The 19484-nt window shown below is 39.0% G+C and overlaps 2 protein-coding genes across 3 annotated transcripts in view; one reads left to right on the top strand and one right to left on the bottom strand.

Annotated features, from left to right (window-relative positions):
* The window catches only part of LOC105568143 (polypeptide N-acetylgalactosaminyltransferase 2), a 198855-nt gene extending 181194 nt beyond the window's left edge, over positions 1–17661 (top strand). The window contains exons 4-11 of one of the 2 annotated variants that reach the window (XR_001009420.1): positions 7503–7601; positions 9534–9601; positions 10720–10971; positions 11091–11306; positions 12542–12761; positions 13024–13234; positions 13309–14077; positions 15354–17661. Coding sequence is in view for 1 of the 2 variants with exons in the window: in XM_012023562.1 (XP_011878952.1) it covers positions 7503–7601; positions 9534–9601; positions 10720–10971; positions 11091–11306; positions 12542–12761; positions 13024–13234; positions 13309–13578 (1336 nt within the window). In the remaining variant the exon portion in view is untranslated. Of the gene's footprint in view, positions 1–7502; positions 7602–9533; positions 9602–10719; positions 10972–11090; positions 11307–12541; positions 12762–13023; positions 13235–13308 lie in introns of both variants that reach the window. The other variant, XM_012023562.1, reaches the window with a different exon arrangement.
* Positions 17662–17854: 193 nt separating this feature from the next.
* On the bottom strand, positions 17855–19115 carry LOC105568142 (KRR1 small subunit processome component homolog). The gene has a single exon (XM_012023561.1). It carries the CDS (start codon positions 18990–18992, stop codon positions 17967–17969), a length of 1026 nt encoding a protein of 341 aa, XP_011878951.1. The 5' UTR covers positions 18993–19115; the 3' UTR covers positions 17855–17966.
* Between the last annotated feature and the right edge of the window lie 369 nt (positions 19116–19484).

Raw genomic sequence — 19484 nt, 5'->3', positions numbered from 1 at the left:
TGGCATTTCGAGGACTTTTATGAGAGTTTTGAAAGTTTACCATACATTTTACTATTAATTTTACTCGTAGAATGTATGGTGAAAATTTAAAAAACTCATAAAGTTGTTCAAAATGCCATGTTATCCCACAATTACGTGATTTTTAAAGTAAATTTTAAGAGAAAATGTTCCCCGTGTGGATCATTTTATTTATCGCGCTTCTCTTCCTTATCCCTAAGTCTGCATATCCGATTCGAAGCGCGAAAGTCACGCCGTGCCGTATGTTTCACAAATTTTTTTTAAAGCAAGAGAAAAAAGATCCGATGTCTCCTGAAAAAAATCTATAAAAGCGTTTAAAACATTTTTTACGTATGTCACACACGTCACGCTGAGTTGCGTCGAGTGTTTTTTCCAAGCCATAAAAGTTATACAAATAAAATATGTGTGTGAAACAAAAAGCGAATAGGTATGTGTCTCTTATTTTACTACGCGACGTTGCCAAAATTCGTCTGGAAACCGGATGGAGAATGTTTTCTCGTAAGTGCGGCTGTGTTTTAAAAACGGCTGCTGCGCGGGCTATTCATACGAACGAAAGAGAAAATCGATACTAACACTCGCGTGACCGGGCCGCCAATGGGTTCGATAGCCCCGTAACTTCGTTAAAATAATATTTGCGTACTGGCGCAATCCGTTGGAGCGTGTCGTACAATACAGGAGTGGTCTCCCGTGACAGAGAACGACGACGAGCAGCTCGTTAGCTTCGGGCGTTTCGCACCCGCGGGAGTTACGCCGCGCATTTCGAGCTCCGTCACCCGCAAATGGAAAAGCAATCAGTGGTGTCTTCAATACGTCAAGAGAATCGGGACTTACGGGATCCAGAAAACAGAGGAAACCTATATTCGGCGCTTTTAGCAATCGTTGTCGCGAGGCAAAACAAATTTCCGAGAGACGCGCCAACGTCGTTAGAGAAATATCATTAATGGATTAGTCCCCTTTCGACACGTTTCTTTTGCTCACGCTTCATTTCTTCCTCTCTCTCTCTCTTAATATGGCTCGCACTTGCTCGGGAACTCATTGTGCAAAGTGTGATCAGAAAAAGGAGCGTGTGTATGCGTTCTTGCGAGACTCTAAAATGTTTGTCATTTTACGCTGCCCGTAAGACGTGTGTAATCCATTAGGAGCGGCGTTAAAACTGTAGCCAACAACAATGTATCGTCGGAAACTTTGTGCGGCGCACCGCCACCAACGCCAGCAGCTCCTCCTCGTTCTCCTACAGCCCCTCGTTTTTCGCGACACCGAACAGATCTGTAAACCGGGGCGCTATGCACTCTGATTTCATAGGATGCAATCCCGTCCGCGCGGGCAACGCGCTCTCGCAGCAAGCACGGGAATGCTTTTTGCATTTTCCGAAATTAACGCCCGGCGCGCGGACAAAACACGATTCGAGAGCCGCGCGATGTCCAGGAGTAACATGATTTTTGGCGCTAACGCGATTTGCGCGCACGCCAAGCCGCTCAGTACAATGCGACGCAAAATCACGCGTGATTAACGTGTCGCCCCGTTAAACTTCTGTCCGCGTATTAAAAAGAAATGCCTGCAAATGTAACGCGTCGAATTCGCGATGGAATCAGCCGAGTTTGTAGCGGATAATGAGAAAGGACGATAGAAAGTTCCCGGTACGGCGATGCTCATGCGAGATTGCATGTGTTGCATTTAACATTCCGGTATCCCTCATTTGCGATGCTTATCCGCGTGGGAAATACACACTACACTCTAGGCGGCCGTTTTACCAATTCGATCATATTTATCGCAATAAACAGTAATGATATTTTCGCGTCGATCTTTCGACTGTGAACTACGCGCCGATTCGGATTGTCGACCTTAAGGAAATGCTGGAATGATTCTGCCCTTTTATTCAAAAGAATAGGTTCTTTGTTTGCTTATAGTCACCAGTGATGATTAAAAATTAAAACGAGAAACTTATAGTCAACCCCACTGGTATATTCGGGAATAGATTATGGTACTTGCATCATCCGCAATCCGTTGTCACAATTTCGCCTGATATAATACCTTGCCAATAATAATAATAAATGTCGATAGTATTCAATTCGATCGTGTTCGTGCACACCACACGGTAGTCATCAAATCGAGTTGCGAATTTAACGATTTTGTTCTGTTCAGGAATATCAGACGCTCTTTTTCTTAACTTGCTTTGGTAATATCTACTTTTGATGTTACATTATAATATTACCTAATGTAGGAAAACGACACAACGGGCAAATTCTATTAAAGAAATTCATTGCGAAAAATATTACCTCAGCCAGGGTTTGAACCTGGACCCGTCTACACTCTAGGCGGCCGTTTTACCAATTCGATCATATTTATCGCAATAAACAGTAATGATATTTTCGCGTCGATCTTTCGACTGTGAACTACGCGCCGATTCGGATTGTCGACCTTAAGGAAATGCTGGAATGATTCTGCCCTTTTATTCAAAAGAATAGGTTCTTTGTTTGCTTATAGTCACCAGTGATGATTAAAAATTAAAACGAGAAACTTATAGTCAACCCCACTGGTATATTCCTTTATTTGTTTAATACAACGTTTCGGCCCTATTTTTGGGTCCCTTTCAAGTAGTACTGCAAATCAACAACACGCGCAATTATAAGATTTTGTAAGTTAATAAGTAAAACGAATGGAGGTTAAGAAACGAACCTAAGTGAGTCATCGTCGTCACATAAGACAGAGTCGAATTATAAAAATACGTGTACACGTGAGCACTGTGGTTGCTGGGCTCGAACTAATTTGTAGGTATTGTCTTAGGAACAAAACAAGGTGATATTCCTAAGACAATACTTACAAATTAGTTCGAGTCCAGCAGCCACAGTGCTCACATGTACACGTATCTTTATAATTCGACTCTGTCTCATGTGACGACGATGACTCATTTAGGTTCGTTTCTTAACTTCCATTCGTTTTACTTATTAACTTACAAAATCTTATAATTGCGCGTGTTGTTGATTTGCAGTACTACTTGACAAGGACCCAAAAATAGGGCCGAAACGTTGTATTAAACAAATAAAGGAATATACAAGTCGGGTTGACTATAAGTTTCCCGTTTTAATTTCTAAATTTAATTTCAGTGATACCATGCTGCTCGCTGATTTAATCCGATTAGTAGAAACTGGTCGGTCTGTACACAAAAGCCACATAATTTGTATATTACACAAGTTCTTTTCATGAATTGACAATTCTAGGAGCAAAAGGTACAAAAAGTGCAGAATTACTCCAGTATCCCCTTTCAGGGGGGTCCAGACATGTGTCGTATCACCGTATCGTATCACGATCGCCTTTTATCATGATACGGATACGCTAATGATACGGCCAGGTCTTGTTTTCTGCTCGTATCCGTATCATTTATCCGTATCTTTAATTTAGTTTACCACCTAGTACAGTTCGTATCATTTCACGTTGCCTACCGTGATGAAGATCGGGAACGCGTCTACACTGCCAGTGCCTGTGTCACGTATCATTCCTTTGATGTTTCGGTAAAATACCGATTCCAAATGGATCATACTTGTATCGTATCTGCGTATTAAGATGATACGCAGATACGATACGAGATACGAATACGGCGCACCGTCCCCACTAGGCTCGTCATGATGCGCGATTATGATACAGTGATACGACACATGTCTGGACCCGCCTTAAGACATAGAACTATCGATACGCAAGTTTAAGTATCCCCGTGCCCAACTCTTCCCCCAACTGCTGTTTAAATTCGAAAATAGACGCGAAAATATCATTATTAGACTGTTTATTGCGATAAATACAATATTACCACATGCCTCAGTGGACGAATTAGTGAGACGCCCGCCTAGAGTGTAGGGAAGTCCAGGTTTAAACCCTGGCTCAGATAGTATTCTTCGCAATAAACTTCTTTAATTAGAATTTGCCAGTTGTGTCGTTTATTAATTTTCCTACATTGGTTAATTATTTACTGGCGACAATAAGTCTTTATTCTTATTATAATATTATATTTATATCGAGGGCTTTAAATAATAGCTTGCATTATTTCCTAATGTGTGTACTTCAGTATTTTCCTTTAGGACAAACACAGTTGTTTCTCGAAAGAAAGGATTGCGACAAAAATAACTTATACTCTAAATAATCACGTAAATCGAATTGGAAGTAAAACCCAGTTGTTACGTTTCTAGTGTTAATTTTCTTGTCTCGGAATATCCGTTCTCGCTCGGCTTCGGTGATGGATTAAAAATTTAATATCCTGTTTCGCAAGTTCGCGCCCACAGGGCGAGCGATGTGGCTTCTCCGAAAAAAAGGGCTTTATTTTCACGGAGCGCCGAAATGTTACATCCTAATTCCATTTTGTGTCCTCCATGCGCCTTTTTCATCCTCGAACGTCTCTTTCTTTGCCTACACTCTCGCTCAACAAGCATCCGCGTAAGCACTCTAATTGATTCTCGAGTACAAGAGTAAAGTTATATTTTACAATTTTTGCTTCTAGTAAGAATTAATCTCGTTGTCGCAAAGCTAGGACGTATAACATTCGAATTTCTGTATTTATGCACGGAGAGAATTTTTTCTTAAAATTTATCCTGAAAATCATGTAATCGTGAGACAGCGGCATTTCGAAGAATTTTACGAGTTTTTTTAAATTTCATTTTACTACCAATTATACTTGTTAGTATACGTTTTACTGGTAGAATGTATGGCACAATTTCAAAAAACTCGCATAAAGTTCTTCAAAATGCCCACGATTACGTGATTTTCAGGGTAAATTTTAAGAGAAAATTCTCTCCGCGTACTCAATGGATTCTAATTTCCAACGAAAATAATCTCAACACACCTTATTGCTAAATATGAAACATTTTGTAAAGTAATTATGTATTCAACTGGAGAATCCGATAATTTCGGATACTCTATAGTTTCATCATTTAGAGGATAATGATGTCGATTATGTTTTAATTGCAACGCTGTACTGCCGTCGCAAATGCATTTTATTCTCTTCCTTTCTCTCGCCCTCTATCCACCTCTCTATCTTGTAGGACGCATTCTCTGGCAATGCAATGGTCAATCCGCGCAAGCATGTACATACATATGTGCTCGTGAAACATCGTATATGCGATCGGGCGTTCAATGGAATGGCACGGACTCGCCGCGCGTTATCCACTTTAGCGGATAGCGACGCGGAGCGGATTCTAAATTGAAGTTTCGAATTAAACCGTCCGGATGATCCGTCTCATCTGCCGGAGTCGCTTTAAGGCTCGCGCGTGCAATTTTGTTGTCGGCAAACATGTCGCCGTGGAGACTAGCCGACTTTAATGTGAAATTATGGTCCCCCGAATTAATTTGTCGATTCCTGCACCACCTCGGGCGACGCGGAGCGAAGCGACGAAGCGGAGGCGTCCAAAAGAGGATAAGCACGGTGATGAATATCTAAATTACTCATTACTGAACTTGTCCGTCACCCGAGTTGCTTGATTAAACAGGAATAAAAGTGTAATGATGAATTAAACTTCAGCTTGTAGCTCAGCGAAGTAATAACTGATAACACGGCGTTAAAAGTGTCGCAATAGATTAAATACATATTAATTAGGAAGTTGAGAAAACAATAAATAAAAAAATATAATAAACCATGCACTAAGATGCAGCTTGACCGTTAAAGGCGTTTCTCTTCATGTTAATTAATTGCGAGAGGAAAGTTCTCTATTATGAGATAGGTTTCTAATATGAGACAGCAGGTTTTCAACACCCAAATTCGATTACACAATATAGCAATGAATTTTAAACGGTTTTCGCTCCAAGGGCAATAAATTCATGGTGAAATCAACTAACGATGTCCCGTTATCCCATATTAAGATTCTATCTCATAATAGAGCACTTTCTTCTAAATATAGTTAATTAAATTAGTAAAAGGAATTGTGACATCGCTAATTAAGATTGATAGAAACAATTCATAGCTGAGGAACACAATCCTATATAGTCCACGTGAGAATTACGTGAAGATCGTGTGTTTCTACCTGCAACACATCTACGCACAGAGTGTCGCGTTGTCTCATTAAAAAAAACCCCATATCGGACTCTCCTCGGGGATGAAATAAATCGCAGTCGCATGTTCGCCGGTCATCTTCCCACCCGGCGGCGATGCCTCGCATACGAGGGCGGTAGCTTCCGACGGCGTGCGAAATTTTCGCGATCTCGTTTGACGCGCGACGGCGCGAAAAAGTGCATTCGCTCACCTATGCGCCGACGTAACTGCATTCAACGCACGTCCCGCGAGTTTATCTCGGCAAAGAGGGGCTGACATATTGGGATCGTTCTGGTCGTCTGGCCGCGTTTATGTACTCTCTCTGCGCGCCAGCTCAGTGCCCCAAATGGGATCGTCCTTTTAGTTCTTTCTTTATCCTCTTTTTTTTCTTCCGCTTAACTTTGGACGGTTGGACCACTTTTTGAATCCACGATTATTATCATTCGGATCTTTCCCTTCTACCTTTATAACGGTCGTAACGGGAAAGGTATGGAGAAATTACAACCAATATAAAATTTCAATATTCCTCGAGCATTGTATCGTATTTTCATTTGTCGTTAACGGAAAGTGCCAAGATTCAAAATTTTTTCAGGAATGATTAAAAATTTTTTCATTTATGTCTATCGTTCTTTTAATACATAATATATTTGCTAAGAACCTATTGTTACACGAACGCGTAAATGCATGAAGGCTTCCAATTTATATCTGCTTTGCAAAATTGCGGTTAATACGAATCAAAAGATATATACAAACTTTACAGTATATATAATCGATTAATTTAATACCGGGCATAAAAATATGTAGTTTTTAAAACAAATTTCATTAACTTAGCCTAAATGTTGCGCTTCTTAAATTAAAGAGAGTTTTGTTAGCGAATGCAGTTCTGGTTGACTGTCTTAAAATTCATCATCTAGGATTGCATGCATGAAACTACTGCATGCATGTGCAAACATTGATAAGCAGCCAATATTTACCGATAACTTATTGCATCGATCGAATAGCCAATATTGAAACGTTACTAATGTGACATGTTATCTGTCGTTAACCATATCGAATGACAATTTTGTAAAGCAAATCGATAAGCACTTGGCACGCAAAAACATCGGTTTACTGAAGCAGTTTGAGGAATAAGCGAAATCGCTGAATCCAATATTGCAGTGAAAAAATTAGTCATGTCTTACATTAAAGGGTACGTTGGTTTCGCCATTTAGTGAATTACAATATAATGTTAATCAAAAAATTTACACAAATTTTAATCTGAAAAACCTATTTTTACACGCGATCTATGATTGTCTACACTTAATAAAGTATTGAAAGAGTAAAGAATAACATTATATTAAGCGAACACAATACAGACGCGTTAAGTAGAATCTTATTATTCACTCATTAATATTAATTTACGTCTAAACCATCCATACATTTATCTACGATATCTAGACAGCTATTATAATTATATGCTATTTTCTCGTTACAGGTGTAGGATGAAACAATGGAGACAGGATTTGCCTCCGACTTCCGTTATAATTACTTTTCACAACGAGGCACGGTCTACACTACTCAGAACTGTCGTCAGGTAAATTAGAAATAGTTTGACTCTTACGTAAAATGCAATTACGCCCAATAGTTTATTAAATCCTTTTTGGAACTTTTCCTTGGGCATTGTGTATATAAATAACCAAACAGATTTGTATATTTATTTCTTTCGTCTCGAATTATGAAAGCGTCAAATAAACAAGAATGTGTAGGAAAAGAAGAGGGCAAAGTAAATCCTGCGAGAGTATTGTATTAAATTATGCAAGGATATCCGTGCAATAAAATTCTCAAACGCAAAGTAATTGCCAATGGGCAAATTCTCACGCGATCGTAGATAGTATACGTGCGCCACGGCGATCTTTAATTCTCGATGCATCAACGGGTTGCGAGAAGCGCGAGAGGATTCTCAATTCGAGCCGGAAGTGGGCGATGGCGATGGAAAGCGTGCAATGGAATTTTCTAATCGTCATTCCATCGTTTTATTCCTCGTGCTTATTATGCGCTCGTACACACGGACGCGACGAACTGAAGAATGCGAAAGATCCTCCGATATATGAAAAATGATCAGGTCTACGAAGAAATATCAAATTTATTTCTTCATTTTGATTGATGATGTAAAACGCTACCGACTAATGACGATTGAATTAATGTGATTCGAGTAACATATAAATCTTTGATATGACGATATTACATATGAGACTTTCAACTTGCATTTACATTCTTTCAAAACGTCTCGCATTTTTACGCAATAATTAATAAGCAAAGTGATTTACCGGTTTTCACTCGGCTACGTACATCTTTCGTCGCTTCTTCAATTAAAAAATTTTCTTTTTCTTCATAGCTGATTCTGTCCACTTTTTTCGGTATCATTTATCTAGCTAGGAACATAAATTATTACATTTTCTCATAAGTGTTCTCGTATTAATTAAAACATTTTTTGCTACGCGACGTCACTCCGAGTGAAGGAAAGTACGAGCCGCATTACTCGCCGGAGGTAGCCTCCGTGCAAAAGTTGCTCGAAGTTCTCTCGTCGAACCGGAAGAAGGAAGCAGGCAAGAGTCGGAAAATTTATTTAAGTCCGTAACATGGCGGCGTCAGGGAAATATATCGGCCCTATCGCGTCAGGTCGATGAAATTAAAAGGAAGTCTTAATTACCGCGACGAGACCACATTTCATCACCATCTTGATGTTGCGCGCGAAATTCTTCGCGATCGATTTTTCGTCTCGCTTTTTCCAAAAGTTAAGACGATGTCTTACAATTAATGTTATCCTAACAATGAAGAAGAAATTTATAAAACAATATTTTATTGTCTAATTGATACAATTATTGATCAAATTGCTGACATTCAGGATTAATTAAAAAAAAAGATTGTAAAGGTAAACTTTTTCCATTAATATTAAGAGATTGTTTTAATTAGTGGAAAGGACCCTAATTATTTGTTACAATCCTCGTAACTTTAAACTCACGAGTAGAATGGAATGGTGCAATACGAGAACGTTCAAACAAGGGACAAGTGGTGCACAAAGTCCTCGAAACTTTGATAAAAGATTCAATCGGACAATCTCCGAAGCTTCTGTTCTTCTCTTAATCTCAGTTTATTCGACATTAATCGACCGGAAAAGTTTATATAGAAATGAATGATAGTGATTCAGGCAAGAAACGGCGTATTGAGCTCTTAAATTGAATCTGGAGAAAAAGCGTGTTGAAAAATGACCATGTGTCAATATTAACATTTCAAATATTACCATAATTAACAGTAAGATGCATAAGTATAAATAATTAATAAGGCAGAAATAAAAAATTAATAATACAACTGTTACGTATTACTTTAATTTATTATTTGTAAAATTTCTGAAGTAATAAAATAGAGAAAAATATAATGTATGATAAAACAATAGCAGTGTTCTTTAAATATATGAAAAGGTTGATATTTAACTTCAAATTAACAATTCTTGCTTTTTTGCTTTTAGTGTTCTGAACAGAAGTCCCGAACATCTAATCAAGGAAATTATTTTGGTGGACGATTTTAGCGACCATCGTAAGTAGTTTTACGTACTAATTTACTATAATAGTTCGAATCTTCGAAAAACATAATATTGTTTAACCAATGTAGAAAATTGCATGACGACCAGTAGCTGGCAAAATCTAATTAAAGAAATTTATTGCGAAAAATATTACTTCAGCGAGGGTTTGAACCTGGACCTCCCTACACTCTAGGCGGGCGTCTCACCAATTCGACCACTGAGGCATGTAGTAATATTAGTCGCAATAAACAATACTACTGATGACATCTTCGCGTTAATTTTTCTGCTAGAACTGATCGCCGATTCGGGTTGTCGGCTGTACACAGAACTAACGAAACGCGATTTTAAGTATCCCCGTTCCCTACCCTTCCTGGACACCCTGGACACCATTATTCGGTCAAAGTGTATAAATGTATAACATGTATAAAAAAAACAAACCCTGGCTGAGGTAATATTTTTCGCAATGAATTTCCTTAATTAGAATTTGCCAGCCATTGGTCGTCATGCAATTTTCTACATTGGTTAATCAATTACTGGCGTTCAATAATTCTTTACGTTATAATATTGTTCACTTTTAAGCAAATTTTTAATTCCATTTTTATTCAATTTCAATGTACAAGAAATACAATGTAAAAGAAACTATAATAAAATCTGATATATAGAATTAGGAATGTTGAAAGATGCGCGGGGATCAAGCTATGAAAAGAGTATTGCATGTAATATCAAATGGAATTTAGTGTAATTAAAATGCTAATTATATGTATATTCAATTACGGAAAATTGTGTTTAATGTTACATTTAATATTGCGTTTAATACCATTAAAAGGTCGATGACCCATGGCTAGTTTCTCATTTGTGACGTTGTTTACCGCTCTAAACAGAATGTCATTAAATTATCACCTCGAAATTTAAACTACTACGCTCAATCTGGGATTTATATGTTCGTAACAAAGTTTTTTTTGTAGGCAGGCGCCTTAATTAAATGGCTACACATATAATATTGAAGATAGCAAACTACAAATAAAGTTTTTAATCGATATAATGTTTTACAAAGGAATATTTAAAATAAGATAAGTTTAATTATCGCAAAATAAAAAATACCGTACAACAAGGAAGACCGATTTGTTTGCAGCCGAAGATGGCGAGGAGTTGTCGCGCATCCACAAAGTTCGTGTGATCAGAAACGAGAAAAGAGAGGGCCTAATGAGATCGCGCGTTCGCGGCGCGGATGCGGCTACCGCGAGTGTGCTAACGTTTCTAGATTCACACTGCGAGTGCAACGCCGATTGGATCGAACCACTTTTGGAAAGGGTGGCCGAGGACCCGACGAGAGTGGTGTGTCCCGTGATCGACGTAATTAGCATGGATACATTTCAATATATCGGTGAGTGCCAGCGGCAGAAATCGATGTTCTTTAAAATTGCTTATATTTTTAATAAAAGTCGTGTATATTCTATATTGTAAATAATTGAAAATATAGAAGCAACGTTATCTCATTTCTAGGAGCTTCCGCCGATCTCAGGGGTGGTTTCGACTGGAGTTTGGTCTTTAAATGGGAATATCTCAGCCAGGTGGAACGACAATCGAGACAAAAGGATCCGACACAAGCCATTAGGACCCCTATGATTGCTGGTGGACTGTTTGTCATCAACAAAGCTTACTTCGAGAAACTCGGCAAATACGATACTCAAATGGATGTTTGGGGCGGAGAAAATCTCGGTAAGACTATTTACAGTTTCATGTACAAAGTGCAAAATGTTGAGGAAATTCAAAGGACTAAACGCGTACTTTTTATAATAAAATTCTTTCGATTGTGTGTGCGCTGCATCTCCACACGGAATATGTAAAAGTGTTTTATTTCGAATATTTTTACAACGGCACTGTTTATATTCGTATCCATTCTCTGAAGATAACGTCGAGGGTTATTTTATTTTAACAAAATTGTAAATACGCTACGAAAGATATTGCACGTGGTCGATGTACTTCGCTACAAAAACTTTGTTGCGAGGCACGCGCAACTCACGATGAGTATTTTGCAGCGGAGAGTAAACTTTTTATTGGATCAATATAGTTGAAAGTTATAATTTCTCAACAAGTTTTAATGAGAGCTTCCTATTAAATTTTATTAAAAAGCATCATACTGGCGTAAATATTAGCTCATTCATCACTATATCCGACGGCCGCGTAAATAAATGCTTGAAAACAACTCGGTTCGAAAATTTGTAGATAATTGCGACTGCTTATATAACTTCCTCTCGTTACGCGCGTGATAAAAATTTTTTATTTAATTTTATTCGTAAAAAAAAACTCCATCGGGAGATGAATTGAACTTCAATTAGGCAAGGTTTACGCTGAAATATGTTTAATTAAAAACGTAATATAAAATTAATCTTGCAGCACTCTTGGTTTAAAGTTTTGAGAAAAGTGCCGTGTCTGTCATTACACTTTTCAAATACGAAGGAAACGAACTCTTTGACAGAAACTACCATCTTGTGTGCAGTTCGTAAGAACTTTGCGGAAAACACGGCAAGCAAACCAATATATGTCGGAAGTGTGAAGTTAGAAATAACTGCGGGCTCCCTTCCTCCACAACCCATTTCGACCAGAAGAGAAATTGTTGAGTTTCTTTGGAAAAGTCTAACGCTATTTCAGTTTAGCATAACTTTGATGAGAGATTTGCATTAAAATAACATTTTTCCAATAGCTAGCGAAACTTTGCAAATATGTATATAACTTAAAATATAAGTCCCGTTCTTTTGTACACGTATTATTGACAGGTATTCTTTTTCTTAATTTGCAACATGAAGAAGATAAACAATAATCCCGAGGAAATAAAGAGTAATATGACACAATGTGATGGGGAGGAAGGTCCATGCATTTCCTAGACCCTCGGCACCTCTTTTCTCACGTTTAACATTTGCACTTACTGCATGTAACTTGTAACTTTCTTTCAGAAATATCGTTTCGCGTGTGGCAATGCGGTGGCAGCTTGGAGATTATCCCGTGCTCACGTGTGGGCCATGTATTTCGTAAACGTCATCCTTACTCGTTCCCCGGTGGCAGCGGAAACGTGTTCGCCCGGAACACGAGGCGCGCCGCCGAAGTATGGATGGACGACTACAAGCAGTTCTACTACAATGCCGTGCCGTTGGCACGGAACATCCCTTATGGAAAGTAAGTCTGGATGCGCGCCGACGTCTCAATTAAACTTTGGGCAATACTCTGATTTCGCCGTATTTCATTGCATTGTTTAACATCACATTAAAGTTTGCGATCTATCGAACACATGTGTGTATAAAAGTTGTTTTCTTCGTGTCAAATTGCGGCTTCAGTATACTTTCACATTGTCCGGCATGTAAAAAGACAAATAGAACGTTCGACAGGATTTGGAGGATAGAAAATTTGATTGTACTAATATGTGCGAATTGTGTTTCAGCATTCAAGATAGGATGGAGCTGAAGCGGAGATTGCATTGCAAGCCTTTCAGTTGGTATCTGAAGAACGTATACCCCGAATTAGTTATACCTACGAGCGAGGGTGGCCCGGGAGGGTCCCTGAAGCAGGGCACCGCCTGCTTGGACAGCATGGGCCACCTTCTCGACGGGAACGTCGGTCTCTATCCCTGTCACGACACTGGTGGCAATCAGGTACGCGTCCCTCCGAGAGCAAATGCGAGGTCGCGTAATCGTTTCGGAATTTTACAAGATGACGCGTCTTTCAGGAATGGGGCCTCACGAAGGACGGTCTGATCAAGCATCACGATCTCTGCCTGACCCTACCGGTGTACGCCAAGGGCACGACGCTGCTGATGCAGATCTGCGACGGCAGCGAGAATCAAAAGTGGCGGCACTTGGAGGGTGGCCTGATACGGCACACCAGAATTCCCGTGTGCGTGGACTCGCGATATCACGCGCAGCGCGGCATCACGGCGGAGAAGTGCGACTCGAACGCGGAGACGCAGAGGTGGCATCTTTACAACCACAATCACTAGCTGATATGGTTGCGGTGAACACGCCATTCACCCGCAGACTCTCTCTTGTCACCACGCGCCATGACGTGATCACCGTGTAACGAGGCCGATCGCGTCAGAGGCGCGATTACTTAATTAGAAACTGGCTGTCTACGCGCAACCGGATCGATTCGATCACTTGTCGTGGATGGACCGTATCTTCGTGGCCGTACTCGTGGCTTTTTACGATACGGTATCGATGAAGGACTCCACCTTGTACCACACTGACTTGCAAGTTCGCGAGTTCCCGCCGTAGCCCGTCCTATAAAGGATCGGATGGTGATGTATTTGGATAGAAGAAATGAATTTTCTCTGATGATATCACGAAAAGTGGTACAAGTGTCTCACAAACTAAAACGGAATAACTCTCGCAAAAGAAAGTGAAAAGGGTTTTAAGACTGCTTTAGTGTTTGTGACTCTAATCAACAAACTTCAGTTTCTATGTCCACAAGAATTCCATCGCTTCCGATCGTTTTCTTAGGTACTAGAGCATCCTACTTTTGCAATGACAACAGATTAACCTAATAGGTTGACATCTCGCAATCGATGTGATAAGTGTAAAATTATTTATAATAACATAATACATAAAAAAATATGAAAGCGTGTGTATATGAACAGTAATGCAAGCGGAAGTTGCGTACTGATTCGGTACTGCAATCCGATTGTGCACGCTGATTATATTTCAAATGTCGAGTCCACAAATTATGATACTTCACACGTGATACAATTGATTTAAACAAGTAAAAATCACATTGTTGAACGCCATCCTTAACACATAATATTTAATACTTAATTACTACTTTTAGCGTCAAAGAAATCCATAAGACACGGGATTCTTTAATTTTCAAAGTTTATGATGTTATCAAAAATTGAGGTTGTGTACTAACATAAAAATAATTGGGATTGCATATGCGATGATATATCCATATACTTCATAATTGCCAGGCTTAGTTCTTTGAGCGAGATGTTTTATTTAAACAAAGAGAGCGACTAACTCTTCAATTCGTAATATTGTTTCAAAATTTATACATACGTAACAATTTATACGTAAACATAAACGTTTTTTCGAGACTCTCATTAATAAAATTTATGTATTATATAAAAATGTATGTAAGTTTGAACCGATAGTGGAAATTGAAGAGACAGATTGAAATCAAATGTATGCGGTAACAATGTTTTTAATGAAACAGCTAAGTAAACTTAATCATTGCTAAAAGATCGATGTAAAAATTAAAATCTAATTATTTTTCTTTTATGTGCAACCAGAAAATCAACAAAACGAAGAAATAAATTAAAAATCCGAGAATTAAAAATGTAATTATAGCAGTTAATTGACTTTCCGGTGCAGTCTAAGCTGACGATATACTTTTATTTACTATTGTTTTTTTTGTTAAATCTGTAAAAGAATATTTAAGATATTGAGTCATATTTTAGAACGGGTACGTACTTGAGTGTCCAGTCGCAATGGGCAACTCATCTCCTTTTACGTATTTATTTACATGCGATTTTCTTAAGTAAATCAGCCAAAGCTTTTACACTTGGCACTATTTGTTTTAAGTAAGATCGATAGTTTTATCACAAATACCATTTTAATATTACGCTTTTATGCAGACTACTGCGGAGAAGCTTCTCGCGATTTATCTGAGACGTACGCAGAATTAATTGTAATACAATTATATTATGTAATCACAATGTACATCACGTAATTTAAATATTCAACCTTCAATAACATACGTATAATTTCTATATCTTTTTAGGAAATTTGAAAGGCGCAATTGTATATTCTGAGATCCAAGAAGACGCAAGAAGCTTCTCAGCGACTGAAATCGCAATTTTGATCGGGCCCAAAATCACGTTAGATTCGTGCAGTGCACATTCTTTTTATCTGGTCTTATACGCGGCGCATCTAAATCTGCGGACATCCTTCTCTCCAATCAAACGAGTCGCGACGAACAATATGCTTTCCTTTCAAAAGCATGCGCTACGATTTACAGAAAAGAAATTTATTTTTCTAACTAATTGTATACTTACTTGGTTGTGCGAATAAACGAAAAGCGCAGGGTGTATGAGCATACTTAACATATTGTAGCTTGGTAATAACATTCCAACCGGTTGAATGTCTACTTTTTTAAAACAAGTATTAATTTTGGGGACCTTAACTTTTTTTCCCACGTTGAAATGTAACGCTTATTTTAATAGCGGTCGATATCAAGAAGTCCGATTTTCCCGGTGAAGACTAAATTATACGAATATGAGAATCCTTAAAAAGAATAAACCGAGTCGATAAAAGAACGGAGTGGCACGATGTGAATCCATTACTCGCCTACAACGTGTTAAGTGAAAATCAAGATAGAAGCTGACGCAGCTAATCATAGCAATACATATTAGCAGACACGATCTTTTGTACACTTATACTTTCCGATGATAATATCTTACTGCCGTCTCTTCGCGCTGGGGACTATAAATACCGCGAAGTGAAATGAAAATAATAATATACGTATAAACTTTTGTATATGATACACACGGGCATCCATGTTACACTCACATTAGCTGCTGTAGTAATCATTCGTTAAGTAATTCTTTTGATATCGATATTGTACACGTAGAACGATAACATTTTAATGTAGATATAATGCGCGACCGCTGGAGTCGGCTGTGCTCTGATTAAACGAACGCGAGGTTACGAATAATTGCTCGAATTGCGTCTGAAAATCAAAATCGAGTCGAGAAAATCTTTAAGTTTTATTATCATCGTGAGGGGAGCGTCTTCCTTTTAATCAGAGCACTGGCTGGCACAGCGATATATATACGTAGATAGTAAATATGTACGGGGTATCCCTACGCGTATCATTATCGCGTTTCCTTTCGACTGCAAGATTCTTTGAAGGATTCCGACTGAGTCAACTTTCCTTTAGCGCGAGATTGAAAAGGAGGTATAATTACGGAGTTAGTTAACATTGGAATTAAAGGATTTTGCCGTACCAAGCTTCAGCAGCGTACGTAGCAACTTTGTTCCCGGGTAATTTAGACGGACTTCGCCCAGCGAAGAAATAATTTCAAGCTTAATTAACGAAAACTTTTAAACATCAAATGCCTCGGCGAGTAAATCTGACAATTTGGGGAGATTAAGGCTCTTCTGGCATTAACTGATAAACAAAATTGCACTTGCAAACTTGCAACTGTTGATGCGGCATCGTTTTTTTTTTAAGAAACAAATTTAATTCAAATGGTTGACAAAATTGAAATGAAATAACTCGCGGGAAAATAACGCGACATCAAATCTGTTTAAACCTACGCAAAAATGCAGACTCTCTCAATACTGAACTTACGTTTCAGGCAATCGCTGTTGTAAATAATTATGTACATTTCATTGATTATCTTCCTCCCGTCCTAACTCTTCCGAGTAGCTTCTTTCGCTATCAGCGTGAATACTTAAACATCGCTTCCATGCTTTCCCGTGAAAAAAAAGGGATTGCCACATAACACAATCGTACTTCGTGTATCTGTAAATAAATATATATTCACGGCGTATATATATATATATATATATATATATATATACATAATATGTATAACAGACGTCGCGTACTTCCAAGATCGGTAAAAATGTAAGATACTAAGCGACTCTCGACTCTTAATCTTAAGTTATATAGCGGGTAACCAATCAATGTTAATATTCATGTGTCCATTAATACGAAAATTTATACTCGAGAAGCGAAATTGTGGTGTGGATAGAATAAGCGCGCTGTACATTGAACGAGCATTTACATCCTTGTCATATACAAATACGATGCGTTAACGCGATATTTTGTCTGATAAGAGCAATTTTGGATAACGAGGAGTGATCCCAGCGTCAGTTCGGCATCCGCTACTTTCAAATTACAATAATTTTGCCGCAAGATTTGAAATGGCGTTGGCGTCGAATCGCGCAAGGTGCATATTGAAGATGTTATATACTTGGAACAAAATATCCTGATCAAAACTAAGCAGAACTGAAAGTAGAAACTAAAGGCAGGAGAGAGATGTGATTAATAATTTTCCGAAACATCCTTTTCAAATCCCGTTTCGTGTTTTACAATGTCCGGAATGTTCTGTAAAAGATTTAGCGAGGGGAAACATTGAGAAATGCGTACTCTAGGTATATTTGTCTTCAAAATGTTAATCTGAAATTTCCTGTGCTCTATATTTTGCAAATGTAAAAATAATTATATATATATATGTTAAGAATGCGATAACACAGTAATTACATAAAAATGAGTTTTTCTAATAAAATAACGGAGTATCTCCGTAAATTTATATTTGTGTAACAAAACTTAACATTTTACATTGCTTTTTACACATTGTTGATATTTTAAAAATGTCCGTATACACTATGCTGTTTTACGTTTTTTCAATCCCTGCCGAACTTTCAGTTTTATTTTAGCAATGTCTAGGTCAGCCTTCGCAGTTTCACTTTCCACAGGTTTCTCTTCAGGTGGTACAAACGCCTGCGCTCTGCGCTCCTGCCTCTTCTTGGTCGCCTCCTCGTGTTTCGCTTCCTGTTCCTTTTTCCTCTTCGCCCTCTTCTGATCCTCCTTCAGGAAGTACTCGCCGGACGCAATCGCCTTGTCAAGCTTGCTTTCTTGTTGAGGCGGCGGGAACGGAGTGTACGGCTTCTTCTCCTTCTTCTTCCTCGGTTGCTTACGCTTACTGATGTTCTTGCTGTTGTACTTGGGCAAATACCGTTCCCAGTTCTCATTTTTTAGCTTGAGATTCTTGGCGAGCTCCCGCTTGAGCATCAATGTCTTGAGGCTGTAAACGGGATGGATATTTTTCATGGTATCCTCCACCAATTTCCTCACCTGCTGCACACCCTTGTGAGGACCCAACGCCGAAACGGTTTGACCCTGGACCACGACGTAGCAGTTCGTGAGCAGCTCGATGGACTTCAAATTACATCCGTTCGGTCCAATGAGCCGCTGTCTCCGCTTGACGAACTTATCCTTGTTTCTGACAAGAGAGGATATCTTGATGACATCCGCGGTAATGTCGTCCTGGAGAACTTTGGCTGCTTGCTCGAAGGGAACCGAACGAGCCATGAGCTTGATCATGTCGCGTGCCTTGATGACGATGTACGGGTCCCAGGTCTTCCTGGTGGTCTTCACAGTCATGCTCCCCTCGATGAGATCCATCTCGGCCTTGATGTGGTGATCGGCCAGAGCTTTCTGAATTAGCGGCCAATGCTCCTTCAAGTACTGCTCGCGATACTTGGGAAACATCGTCGCGAACGAGCTCTCCTCGAGCAGGCGATGCGGATTGTCCTCTTCTTTGAAATCTGGTATCTTCAACGACCACGCATTGTCGACCGGCCCGGTCTTCTGCGCTTTCGTACTTTTTTTCGAACGAACCATTCTCATGCGATTTGAAGCGATAGCGACAATCAACGCAACGTAAACGCGAATGCGTGCGTAAATGAATGGAGGTTATGTTCCGAACTTTCGATCAATTCAAACTTCCGGAAACGAGAAGACAATCAGCGCCATCGTCATCTCAATTCGGAACTGATGACAACCACAGTCCATATACAGAGTGACAGATATCTCTTTAAACTACACTCATATCTACAATCGGTCAAGAGTTACCATCTATTTTTGTCCTATTCTATTGTCCATCTATTGTCAAAGTAGATGCAACCAGAGAGAAGCATGAGAACTGTCAAAGAAAAGCCTGATGCCCGTTCTACACTTAGGGAATAAATAAATGGACAAAGATCGTCGTATTGAGACCGTTTATGGATTTGGGTGCCATTTCTACATAAAAAGACGATTAAAAATCGTAGTGAAATCATACAAAAAAACTTAGTATGATCAGAGAGAAGCCTAAGAGCGGTCAAGCCGCTTGAGAGCATC

The sequence above is a fragment of the Vollenhovia emeryi genome, unplaced genomic scaffold (assembly GCF_000949405.1).
Source record: "Vollenhovia emeryi isolate VEMERY1.0 unplaced genomic scaffold, V.emery_V1.0 DF939131.1, whole genome shotgun sequence".
NCBI lineage: Eukaryota > Metazoa > Arthropoda > Insecta > Hymenoptera > Formicidae > Vollenhovia > Vollenhovia emeryi.
The sequence above is the reverse complement of the archived record's forward strand: the minus strand, read 5'-3'. Positions and strand labels throughout refer to the sequence as shown.